At 42.2% G+C, this 13,627-nt stretch overlaps 1 protein-coding gene across 2 annotated transcripts in view; it reads right to left on the bottom strand.

Annotated features, from left to right (window-relative positions):
• LOC143279962 (rapamycin-insensitive companion of mTOR-like) overlaps positions 1-13,627 on the bottom strand; it is an 86,640-nt gene that overhangs the window by 63,431 nt on the left and 9,582 nt on the right. For both annotated transcript variants that reach the window (XM_076584343.1, XM_076584344.1), the window contains exons 2-5: positions 8,163-8,254; positions 7,177-7,259; positions 6,086-6,173; positions 843-933 (exon numbers count right to left, since the gene is read on the bottom strand). In XM_076584343.1, the coding sequence (XP_076440458.1) occupies positions 843-933; positions 6,086-6,173; positions 7,177-7,259; positions 8,163-8,178 (278 nt within the window). In that variant the 5' untranslated portion in view covers positions 8,179-8,254. The remainder of the gene's footprint in view (positions 1-842; positions 934-6,085; positions 6,174-7,176; positions 7,260-8,162; positions 8,255-13,627) is intronic.

Raw genomic sequence — 13,627 nt, 5'->3', positions numbered from 1 at the left:
CACACATGTGCATACCCACTGACACAACACACACACACTCTCAAACACACATACTCATTCACATCACACAAACAAGAACACTCACACAACACACACACACACACACAAGAAAAAGAAAATCTACCGATTTTGATCCAATCAACTGAAGAATAACACCTACTATAAAAGAAAAGAAAAAAGAATGAGCCAAAAAAAAATACAAACTTATTTTCATATTAGCCTACATGTTCATTAACCTAAGTCTTGCAACACTGAAATCATTTCTTTTTCTACAAATCAGGTGCAACAATTAGAAAAAAAATTAGAAAAAAGCCATGCTGACAGCCAGCCAGACAGAGACAGGAAAACAGATAAACAGATAAGTGTCTATAACTTCATGTAGAGAGAGAAGAGAAGACGAAAACAAAACCAAAAAAACCAAAAGAAAAAAAAAAGAGAGGTCAAATATATACACACGAGTCTGCCAAGGAAGCGAGAGAATCTAAGGTCACAGGATCAAATCCCACACTTGCCAGTATCTTCTTACCCTCCACTAAACTTTGCCAGTATCTTCTTACCCTCCACTAAACTTTGAGTGGTGGTCTTGATGCTAGTCATTAGGATGTGACAATAAACAAAGGTCTCATGTGTAGGATGCACTCAGTGAATGTAAAAGAACCCACAGGAAAATTCAGTTGAAAAATTCACTTTGACAGGAAAACAAATACTCTTTCAAGCAGAAAAAAAGAAAGAATAAAAAGGATGGCATAGCACTATAGCGATGTGCTCTCCCCAGTGAGAGCAGCCTAAATTTCACAGAAGAAATGTGTTGTGACAATCAGTGATACACTACACTACAATACCTTGTACTGGCGCAGTGAGGTAGTAGAACACGCCCCTCCTCCGCAACAAAACCTTCTGTCAGTTTCCACAAATCCTTCACCTCCATTGGGTCTGTGGAAGGGGGTGGGGGGAGAAACACAGACATATTATTCTTCCAGTCTCTTTGTGTGTGGAGGTGATGGAGGTGTGGAGGTGTGTTCGTGTTCGTGTGTGTGTGTGTGTGTGTGTGTGTGTGTGGATGAGTGTATGGGGGCGAATGTGTGTGGAGTGAGGGTGGGTGAGTCGGTGGATGTATGAGTGTGTGAGTATACATGAGTGTGGTGTGATGAGGTGAGTGTGTGCAAGCGTGTGGTGTGTGTGTGTGTGTGTGTGTGTGTGTGTGTGGATGAGTGTATGGCGGCGAATGTGTGTGGAGTGAGGGTGGGTGAGTCGGTGGATGTATGAGTGTGTGAGTATACATGAGTATGGTGTGATGAGGTGAGTGTGTGTAAGCGTGTGGTGTGTGTGTGTGTGTGTGTGTGTGTGTGTGTGTGTGTGTGTGTGTGTGTGTGTGTGTGTGTGTGTGTGTGTGTGTGTGTGAGTGAGTGAGTGAGTGAGTGAGTGAGTGAGTGTGTGTGTGTGTGTGTGTGTGTGTGTGTGTGTGTGTGTGTGCGCGTGTGTGTGTGCGCGCAAATTTGTGCTTCTGTGTATGTGAATATAAGTTAAGGTCTGACCAGCACATCGGGTCTACTCCTTTTTACTTTTTATTCTAAAGCAAATGGTTTTGCGAAAATGGATCAGTCTGCATGTTTTGACATCATCTTGAAACCAAACTTTATGCAGCAAGACCTAACCAGTGCACTGGACTCATTCGCAGGTCAGGCATTTCCCACATCCCACCCCCAACTTTTTTGATACTTTATTTCAAGTATGTGGGGGTGTAATGTAAATTGATCAGTCCGCACACTCTGATTCACTCACTGATACCTTCTTGAAACTGAAACATGCATCAAGCACAAATACAAGCTCCTTTTCTTATGCACATAAAAAGCAAGTGACTGACAAGCACCTCTCCTTAACATATTCAAGTGCATATGTACAATGAAGAAAAATCAGTCCCTCTCTATTTTTGTAATTGTTAGTGTTTTGACTACTTGCTTACTTGCTCTGATTTGTTGGTGCACCCACACAACACCAACAAACACAGTGTTTATTCCATGGCTTACTCTTGGGCACAGCTCATGGATTATCAAAACCAGTGTTCATCTTCTCTGACGACGACCAGTGCCTCCCCAGTTTCTTCCTCCCTGCCATCATGGACTTGCGCTCTCTGCACCACACTGTGCCGGCGCCTGCAGGGTCTAGGGATTCATTCCCACTGCCTACCCTGTCTCAGGAAGCCTGCCAGGAAGAAGCGTCCTTACAGAGGTGGTCATAGGAAGCAGGGCAGGAAGATTTCTGTTGGGATTTCCAGCTGTACCCCACCCACCGACAGTTACTGTAAGTCTGTTCCATCCCTCTTACTCAATCATTCTCGGAAATGTAACCTTTCTAATCTAATCAAGATCGACACCACTATTTCCGCCCAAGAACATTCCAATTCTTTTGTTTTTAACTGAGAATGGCTTAGACCTACTGGTGATGAATGTGATATTGTTAATGTGACCCCTCCTGGTTTTACTTTGAAATCTGTTCCTAGAGAGACTGGTGTTGGTGGTGGACTTGCTGTTTTGTTTAGGGACAGTTTAGCTTGCAACATACAAGTTTCTACTCAAGACCTTGATTTTAAGTCCTTTGAAGTGTGTGAAACTCGGCTAAGCTACGAGAACCAGCATGTAACATTCCTCACAGTCTATAGACCACCACCAAACAAAAAGAACAAACTTTCAAGCAAAATGTTTATCGATGAATTTTGTGATTTGCTGGATTGTTTTGTCTCATGTGATAACATTTTTATTGTTGGTGAGTGATTTTAATTTTCATTCAACTTCTGATGCAAATGTTTCTTCTCTTTAAAAAAAATACTTGAAAACCATTGTTCACAACAGCTTGTTAAGGTTGCCAGCCACCGTTAGACTGGGTCATAACAAACAGTGAGAACAGTGTAACAGATCTTCTTCTTGTTGACAAACTCATCACTGACCACTCTGTGATATCATTTAATCTTAGTCTCATAAAGCCTTTAAAGATAAAGAAAAATGTTTACTCAAGCAATTACAGATCTTTAAATGTTAATCTTTTAAAAGCTGATGTTTCAGAAGTATTTGCCACTAGTCTGTACACCAGTGACCTGATCACATTTTACAACACTTCCCTCAAGGAACTGCTTGATAAGCATGTCCTTCTCACAATGCGTGTTGTTTAATCGTTTATGTGCACCCTGGATGTCTCTTGAAATCAAGATGGCAAAACAGCAGCATTGCTCCGCTGAGCAGAAATGGCAATAATTTGGTCTGGAAGTTTTCAAGCAGATATATGCTCACTTAAGCAATGTTGTAAACCAAATGATCCGCGATGCAAAAAAGAAATACGTGTGTGACAGAATTACTGACGCTGATTCCTCCAGAGTTCTGTTTCACTTGGCCAGTCAGATGATGGGGAAGGATGTCCAAACTGTTCTGCCTAGCAATATACCCTCTGAAAATCTAGCAGATAAATTCATTGATTATTTCACTACTAAAACAGAGATGATTAGAAGTAGCTTCGATTCTCCTACTGATTTTGGCGAATCTGATACTTTTAATGGAACACAGTTCGCTACATTCCAGACAGTTACTGAGGAACAGGTCAAAGATGTCATTCTCAAGATGCCAAAGAAATCATGCAGTCTCGATCCTATCCCACATTCTATATTTTACCAATGTTTAGAAGAATTACTACCTATTATAACCAATATCATGAATATATCCTTGACCTCAGGTGTTGTCCCACAGTCCTTTAAGCATGCCTTGGTGTGTCCCCTTTTGAAGAAAGCTAGTCTTGATCCCGAAAACCCGAAAAAACTATAGACCAGTATCAAACCTCCCATTTCTGTCTTAAGTTTTAGAACGTATTGTGCTTGGCCAGCTTATGAAGCACCTTGAGATCCACAGTCTCCTGGAGCCATTTCAGTCAGCGTACAGAAAGGGACACAGCACGGAAACGGCCTTATTACGTGTGGTCAGTGACCTGTTGCTAGCATCTGATGCAGGCATTGTATCCATTCTGGCACAGCTGGACCTTTCTGCAGCATTTGACACAATGGACCATGACATTATGGTCAGAAGGTTGTGTGCTGTGTTTGGACTCAATGGTACTGTTCTGAAATGGTTTCATTCCTACTTATCAGGTCGCACACACTCTGTCCTTGTAAATGGAAACCAGTCTGTTCCGTCTGTGCTCAGATATGGGGTACCACAAGGTTCCGTCCTGGGACCTGTACTCTTTACAATGTACACACAACAGTCTAAGTTTGATCATCCAACAGTCTGTACCTCACTATCATCTGTTTGCTGACGATTCTCAACTGCATGATTCTACTATTCCCTCTGAAATTCCATGTTTAGCTTCTAAATTTAAAACTGGTAAAGAAAATCTAGCAAAGTGGATGAAACAAAGCAAACTAAAAATGAATGATGACAAAACAGAACTCATGTTGACTGGTAATAAAAATAAGCTCACGCAGATAAATACAACGTCTATCATTTGTTCTGGCATAGAAATTTCTTTTTCTAGTTCTGTCCGCAATCTTGGTTTTTACCTTGATTCATCCCTCACGATGAAAACTCATGTGAACCACCTGTGTAAAGTTCTTTACTTTCAGCTTCGTAAGATTAGTAAAATCCGCCCCTTCCTGTCTGTTGATGCCGCCAACAAACTTGCTGTTGCCTTCATTTTATCCCGCCTAAATTATTGTAATTCTCTCTTTGCTGGCCTTCCCAATGACAAACTCTTCAAGCTCCATTAAATACAGAATAGTGCAGCTCGACTCGTCCTTGAAAAGTCGAGGAGAAAGAGTGCTACTGCTCTCCTGTGGACACTTCATTGGTTCAAGCCAGGATTGAATATAAAGTTGCCTGCCTATGCTTTCAGTGCCTGAATTGTGATACCACACCCTCATATCTTTTTGAGCTTGTTAATCCGTACTTGCCAAACAGAACATTGAGATCTCTTGATTCCTCCCAGCTAATTGTTCTCCAATACTTCTTTAACTCCTGTGGAAAGAGGTCATTTTCCGTCTTCAGCCCAACAACTTGGAATTCTCTGCCTATGGCTCTCAGACAAACTCATATGTCTTCCTTTAAAGAAAATCTTAAAACTTATCTCTTTAAAAAATACTTGTCATAACTCAAACAGTGCTGTGTCCCAGGCCCATGGCAATATGAGTGTGTGTGATGGGAGTGTAGAGAGAATGGGAGTGAGTAGATGGATGATGGTGGTGTGGTTCGAAAGGAAGAATGACACAATCTTTACCCCTTTTACCTTTTCTATCCAAAATTTTATTTTACAATTTTTACAAAATCTGTGGCATGCAGATTACAATTATGTTTCTTTTTACATGTATGTATTTCAAGTGAAAATTACTGTCATCTCAACTGTTTAATCATGTGTGTGTCTGTGCGTGGGTGTTAGTGTGTGTGTTGGAGTGCAACAGTTGTAGTACTGATAGTATGTTTCTTTGTCAGTTTTATGCATTGTGTTTTTTATAATATTAATGAATCTGTTTTTATGTTTCTACTACTTTTTATGTGCTTTCTTATTTCACTTTCGGTACTGGATTGTAAAGTGCTTAGAGCTTGCTTATGCTTGTATTATAGCGCTATATAAAAATAAAATATTATTATTATTATTGTTGTTAAATTTGATTTTATTTTAGATCAGATTATCACTGGAGATTAGATATATCAGATTATAACTGTTGCAGAACTGGTTATGTGTTGGACTTCTGACAAAGTGTTCATCAATGATCAGAGTTTGAGGCCTCATTTTAGCATGGTGTTGTGTCCCTGGAGACAGGCACTATACTCCAATCTTCCTAACTCCATACATGTGTGAATGAGTACCTGACTTTGGTCTGGGATCGTTAAAAGTGGTGGAAGAAGAGAACTGGGCCCCGCCTTTCTATGCCAAGCCCTCAACACAGTGAATAAGAATTCACTGCCCCAACGGCCATAAAAACTATTGTACCTTTTACATTTTTTAGATTAATCATCAAAAATAAAAAGTAAACAAAGTGTATAGTGTGTAACAGTACATCACTACTTGAAAAAGAAGTTTAAAAAAAAAAAAAGTTAACTTCACATACCAACACTGACAAGAGCTGAGGCAAAGTCCTCTGTCCATTCAGGCAGAGTAAGGCGAAAAGCGTCTGAGATCATCTCTAAAATGTGTTTCTGGAAAAAAAACGCAAAAAGATGGTTAAAAAAACACAAATAGATGGTTAGTAGCTAACAGTAACCTCACAAACATAATCTGCCAAGTAAGACTGAAAAGACTGTAGTATATTCACAAAAGAGAAAAGAACTGGATAATGGTAAATAAAAAATGTCAAGTACACATATACGTATACATTTTCGGTATACCAGGACTTTTTTCCCTGTTGCTTCATCATGTGCACCATTTCAGTGGCGATACTCCAATGCCATTCATTCCGAGTTCCTAATACACAGCCACACTCACATTTGTCTGTCACAGTCCCTGTATCATTTGTCCACTGGGAACAATCAATGTTCTGCTGACCAGAGGATTCACACTAGAGGAGACCCTGCATTGCTGCCAAGTCATTTCTGTGGTGTCCAGTATTGCCTGTACTGATTTAACGTACTTAGGAAACCACCTACTAAGCCCCCCACTGATGACAATAATCACTTAGTTCTGGAGCCAGACTGAGGGAGTGTCCCCCCAGAGTGGAGACCACCACCTTGGCCCTCCAATGACAGTACATCTTTTGCTTCAGTAAGTAAATGCTATCAAAATTTAGCTGCTTGAGGAGTGTAACTGTGTATGTAAATGAACCATATACACACCACCCTACCCATCCTGCTTTCCTATTTGGTTAACTGCAAACCGCAAACGATTCTATCCTATGGATTATCATCAATCTCATTGTCGCTAATAGCCTGGCCGACCAAACAGGGCCATATCCTGAGGATGCACTGCCTGAAGACAAATTTCTATGTTATATGCAGCTTAATCCTACACTAAGAAACCTAATTCATTTTGAGACATGAATCAATGTATTTCAAGTTGAGAAAATGTTAACACAAGCACCAAACGCATCAAAATTATTTTGCTTTCTCCTAGCAAATCTGAATTAAAAAAATCACTGGCAAAAAGCAAAATTCTGAAAAAAATTAAACAACTATTTTCTAGTACATAACAAAGGTTAATACTTACCCTAATTTCTACATACGGGAGGTAGAGAATGCCAATCAGAGACTGTATACCAGATCCCTTTGGGTGACACAATCGTATCAAACCTTGAGAGATAAAGAAAACAGAAACACTAAAAAAAACTAGCCCGATCTTTCAGTCACAATCCATTTAACTTTCAAGTTTACTCATACTCATGATCAAAATGCATACATTAAAGATGTTGTCTTCCACATCAGACTTGTGAGAGGAAAAGAAAATCAGCATGCATCATATCACCAAATACTGCAAAAAAGCTGAACCGTAGGATAATGTAAAAGCATATATGCGCTCGTGTGTGTATGCATGCGTGTGTGTGTGTTCCAACTGTATTTGTGTTTGCATAATTATGCTTTTCAATTCATGTTAGGACTTTTCAAGTACTATCCTCAACAATATTCCTTATGACTCCAGTACACATGGTAACAAAGACATATGCCATCATATTTTAAAATGTGTATTTATATGAGAGCACACAGAAACTGTACCCCAAAATCACAGAAGACAGAAAAAAAAGAAAGAAAGAAAGAAAGGCACCAGTGTAGACATAAACAAACATAAGCAACTACTTTGCATCACACTGTAATTTAGTCTTGGAGAACCCATCAACATGAAAAACATACACTTCCTGACAGCATTCTCACTTGAAAGGTGCCGTGGCATAATGGAATAAGCGTTGGGACTTTTATTCCAGCATTCACCGGTGATCATGGTTCAAGGCCCCTTTTCAGTATGGTGTCATGTCTTTGAGAATGAACTTTACTCCAATTTTCCTCACTCCACCCAGGTATAAATGCACACCCGACTTTGGTTATGAAAGGTTAAACGGAGAGGGAAGGAGAGGATTGGGCCCCGCTTACCTGATTCCTATGCCAAGCCCTAGATACAGTGGTTATCAATTTACTACCCCTATGGCCGTAAAAGGCTATGGGATCTTTAACCTTTCACTTCTGCCAGAGACAGCCACCTACCTGGCCAGGTGTGCATCAAGGTGATGAGGGACAGTTTGCTGGCTACAAAGCGCGTCTCTCGTTCCTCTCTTGCTCTAGATTCCAGCTCTTCCCTGAAACGGTTGCATGATTAAGGCATAAGGACATCTGTACGATAGTCAGTTGTGTACGACTATGACCACTGAACAGTAGAAAATACAACTGCTGTCCTGAATATCTGGGCTAGAATTTGATTGTTGTGGAGAGTGTCTTGTCCAAGTTACATTCCCACTCTCAGCCAAGGCTTTAGGACAGTTGATGTTGGGATGATCCCCAAAGGCCAACTAACCCCAAGGCTGCAGCACTAACAGCCAGTGCAATCTTGCCTCCTAGTTTGACTTTGAGATTCATAGTCCTTCACAAAAGACTAAGCTATAGCAGAATTCCCATCACAGTGGAGAAACCACTGATCATACAGCTCTCACTTCAAGGATACGTATGTGGAGTTGTAGCCTAGTGTAATGTGTCTGCCCAGGAAGCAAGGTAACCCATGGGCACAGGAACAAACCCCACCTCGCCACTATTTTCTTTCCCTCCTCCAGACCTTCAGCAATGGTCTGGGTGCTAGTCATTTAGATGAGACAATAAACTGAGGTACCGTATACAGCAAGCATTTTTCACATGCAAAAGAACCCATACCAAAACGCCAAAAGGGTTTTCCCTTACAAAGATATGTAATCCACTTTGTAAGAAAACACATGCACACGCAGACGGAAAGAAAATGTGCCCTTCCAAGGGAGAGCAGCCCAAATTTCAAACAGAGAAATCTGTTGTGACAATAAAAACATCATAAATCAGTAACTGGTCACAGCTCCTAATAATTCTGCCCTGAAACTGTCAGAGCATTCAGGTGAAATTCCACAGATCCCAAAAAACAATGCAGATTCCCATGCAAACTTTGCACTCACAGAAAAAAAAGTTGCATCATCCTTTACGTCACTGTGTAATTTCAAATACCTGAATTTCACATGAACTTCGCACAAACTTCACACAAACTTCAATGCAATTTTTTATTCACACAAGTGAGTAAATTATACAGTAAATTGTCCTGGTTTTCGGATTGCAAGGGAAATGTTTTATTTAGTTTGTGTGTATGAGTGAGTGTGTGTGTATGTGTGTGTGTGTGTGTGTGTGTGCGTGTGTGTGTGCCACTGTGTGTGTGTGTGTGTGTGTGTGTGTGTGTGTGTGTGCGTGTGTGTGTGCCACTGTGTGTGTGTGTGTGTGTGTGTGTGTGTGTGTGTGTGTGAACAGAACAGAATAGATTTTAATGCTATGAAACCTTAAGGTTTATAAGACATGACAATGGTAAATGAATGAATGAAAAACACACGATTAATCAATCAGTTAATGCAATAAATTGCAGCAGCATTCATAAACAAATTTCCCTAATCTTGTTTGTATATATTCATCATCTGTTAGCACCACCTGACTGGGATATTTCCTGTGTTATTTGAATTTTGAATATCTTTTAAAAATTGTTGCCTTAAGATTTCATATTTAATACAAAAGATCAAGAAGATGGATTTTGTCTTCCAGTTTATTACACTCGTTGCACAATCTGTCTTCTTGTGGAATATTTAAATATCTACCTTTCTCAATCTTTAGGTCATGCGCGCTTATTCTGAGTTTTGTTAAAGCTTGTCTGTGTTTTGTATCTGATATATTTAAAAGACAGGTTTCCGTTTTGTACTCATATTGTAAATTTTAGCTTTAATGTTTTTTCTCTTTTATCTTTCCAGTATTTGATATATTCATTTTCTAATTTTTTATATACGACATATTTCAGTCTATGTACGCTGAAAGGAAATTTTCTATCTAAAATTAAGTTTAGATAACATACATACCGTGACCCAACTAGTGCAGACTCCGCAGGGGTCTGACATTCCTGCCTGTGCAAACTACTATCCGCCTATGCGGAGAAAATGAAACTACGGCCGATAACCTCCCGAAGTAGGTAACCTCCCCTTTGTCCCGCTGGCTAACGCCCTCTTTTGACGGCAATATGCCATCACCAGCGCAGGCGAGCAGGGAGAACAGGAAGCGGGGAGGATGGGAGGGTCTTAAATTGGGTCACGGTAAGTATGTTATTTAATCATAATTTTAGATAGAAAATTTCCTTTTAATTACACATACTTAACCGTGACCCAACTAGTGCAGAATAGCGCGACAAGGTGGAGGGCTTCGCCTGTTCTATCCATCTGTTTGCTGTGATGGCCTGTTGTGCAACTACCACAGAAGCGATGCCTCTTAAGCCATCATCCCGTAGGTGTGCGCCGTCTCTCTGGTAGAAGTCGATGAGCCATCATCCCTAAAGCGACAGATGTCCCTCAAGTAGAATTCGACGAAGTAGAGTGTACTGTGCCACCTAAGGATATTGGTGCGGGCAAAGAAGACCGAAGTCCGCAGTCGTATTGTGGGGGAGGTCTGTGGACCACAGCTGTGCTGATAAACGTAGGGCAAAGAAAATCGGGTCGGTGGGTTTGAATCCACACTTTACTGAGAGCCCTTCGAATCAAAGGAAGGGAAGGAAAATGTACCCTTATAGGGTTGTCTCATTTGAGCGCGGTTGAGCATCAATGCAAGGAGATGCACATGTGGTTTGATCTGATGATTCCACATCGGATGTGGGCCGATAGTGGAAGTGATTTTGGTTTTGAGGGAAACTGTGGCACGAGACAGAGGTAGGTTGGCCATGTTGGGCTTGCCTTAGGCATGACAGCCAGGTCTGTAGAGCTCCTCCATGCGAGTTGACAGGCAATGGGCGCTCCCCATGCCACTTTTTTGTCATTGCCAAAAAATGACAGCACTGGTATGTTGCCTATGCACAGAATGGCAGACATTTGGCAACAAAAGACTTGATTGTCCCTGGTGCCTCTGGGACAGGGTTGTGTAATTGCCCAGGTAGGTATCACCAGATCCATGACAGGCCTCTGGCTGTGTATGGTGCGCACTGAGTCTGGGATGGAGCTGGGTGGGGGCAGGGAGGTAAGTGGATCAAGATGTGTTGTACTGGCTATTTACATCAAAGCACTGATCTGGACATACGTTTCCAATATGGCAACTGCAAAGAGAGAGCTGTATTATCAGTGGTTTCTGATTGCAAAGGGAAATCATTTGCAGCTTAGCCTTTCATGAATGACCGTGTCTCTCAGGAATGGAAGTCAAAATTGCACTGGGACTTAGTACTGTAGCCTTGGGCCTAACTAGCCATTGGGATCCGTCCTAAGGCCCTCTTGATCGAGGGACCAGGGATGCAACTTAGGCAAAACACTCTACTGGAAATGTATTATCGAATTCCAGCCCAAATAGTTGGGACAGCAGTTGCCTCCTCTGCTGTTCGATGGTGACTGTCGTACACGACTGATTATCATATATTGTTCCTCGGAGGGCACCCATCAGCAGGGTAAATCAGGGAAACAGTTGCTGTGTGCTTGAGGGATGAAGGTGTCCACCATGCAGGTTATATTGCAATGTAAGGGAGCCAGAAAAGAGTTGACGGGGTCTTGTGGTGCAACCATGTGTCTGAAGGCATGGTGCTTGCTTCCGAAGTGACAAACCAAGTCATCCTCTGACAGGCCCTTGACTGAAGGCTGGGGCTCCATGATGGGATACCCCGGCCTAGGCTAAAAAACCCCGGAAGGGTCTCTTTAAAAAGGGAGAGTTGAGAAGGGTGGCCACCCTGTAACACAAGCGGGGGTTTTTGTAGGCTGAAAAAAATGGGGGCAAAAAAGGGCCCAAGTGCAGAAAGTTTTTTCAAAGGCCAACTGTTTGAGCTTTGTTGCGGGACTCTTTTCCCAGCAAGGTGAGGGGGTCGAACTGTTGGTGCTTGAATGCCGCTTGCCTGTTTGGGAAATGGGGGGGCAAAAGGGAAAACCCCCCTGTGGCAAAGGACGGTTCGTTTGTTTCTGTAACGCACCCCGCCTTCGTCTTTTAACCCTTTTCCTCCCAAATGAAAGAAAAAAACCCAATTAGGGACCCGGGCCTTTGCAAACTGGGGAGGGGAAGAGAGGGCTTAGGGTGTTTGGTTTTCCCGGGCCCCAGGGGGCCCGTTTTGGGTCCGAAAAAATTTTTGGGGAATTCAAAGATTAAACCCCCCTTCAGGGGAAGGCTGGCAGGGTAGGGCCCCGTTTTGGACTGTTGTCAAAAAACCACAGTGGTTGCAAACAAAAGGTTTTTGGGTTGGAAAAGGGGAAAGAAGGGATCCCTTTTCCCCAAACGGGGAGGAAAAAGGGGCATGTGGTCCAAGGGGCATTCTAAGTTGGACTGCCTCATCCCCCCTTTGGGCCCCCCAATTTAGGGCATCTCCCCCCCTAGGGTTGATTTTGAAAAGGAAAAGGGTTTTGGGGTTCCTTTTGTCCCTCCTTTCCCAAACGGGGGGCATTCTTACCCTGTGGGGGGGGAAGGGGGGTGTTGGGCCCCCTAAGGGGACCAGCCATATTTAAAATGTAAAAGGTCATACTTTCGGGCGTAAAGGGAGGCATTTTTTGTTTTGGGGAGTGCAGTCTCCTCCAAAAGCGAGGTGGGATAAATTTAGGGAAATGAAAAACATACATTTCAAAGGGAATATAAACTTCCATAAAACTAAAAGTTTTTGATGTCAGAAATATGAAATTGAAAAGGGGATCGAAAACAAAAGGGAAATAAGGGGCTGTATAAGAATACGTGTAGCGTGCACAGATAAAAACCCAAGTAAAAGGGTAAGTGTGCTAATAAAAAAAGGGAAAAGGACTGTGTATGACCTAAATATGGATGTCCCATACACAAATAAAAATAAAGTGCAAGTATGTGGGCCCGAGATTTCGGGGGCATTGTGGACAAAAGGCCACAAATGCAAGTGTGCCTATTTGCTATGTGGGGGAATCTCAATGAACAGTTGTCAATGAAAAAGAGTAGAAAAAAATTGTACATGTTAATAAAAAGTTGTCAAAAACCTACCCCAAAGTGCACAGGGCATGTGTTTTTCTGGGGGAAAAAGGGTAAAACATCTAAAAGTGAATAAATGTAGCAAGTTTCTCATAAAATATATGTGTAAAAGGCGTTGATATAAAATTCCGAAATATACATACACAGGGCCATATGTGTGTGTTTTGGGTTGGGCCGTCGGGATCGACGGGGGACCATCTAGTCATCCTGGGGGTGGGGGGGGTTTTTTTTTTTTTTGGGGATTTTTTTTTGTGGGGGCGCAGATGATGGTCAGGCCAACCCCGCGCCCGGAAGGTTTGACGCAGTGTGGAAAAGGGGAGGGTGGAGCTGTCGGGGACTTGCTGGCCTGTTTTTCCCGGGGCCTGTTTTCGTTGTCTGCTGCAGCGATTCGGGTTGGCCTCACAGGATTTGGCCCTTTGGGACGGGCTGAACGCCACTTTGGTTGTCCATTGCATTCGGGCTCCCTTGTGTCGTGGCTGATTTAAGGGGCCTTCAGGAAGCTTTAAAGGTGTCTTTAAGGGGCT

Source organism: Babylonia areolata, chromosome 3 (genome assembly GCF_041734735.1).
Source record: "Babylonia areolata isolate BAREFJ2019XMU chromosome 3, ASM4173473v1, whole genome shotgun sequence".
NCBI classification, from domain to species: Eukaryota; Metazoa; Mollusca; class Gastropoda; order Neogastropoda; family Buccinidae; genus Babylonia; species Babylonia areolata.
This window is presented reverse-complemented; position numbering and strand designations above follow the sequence as displayed.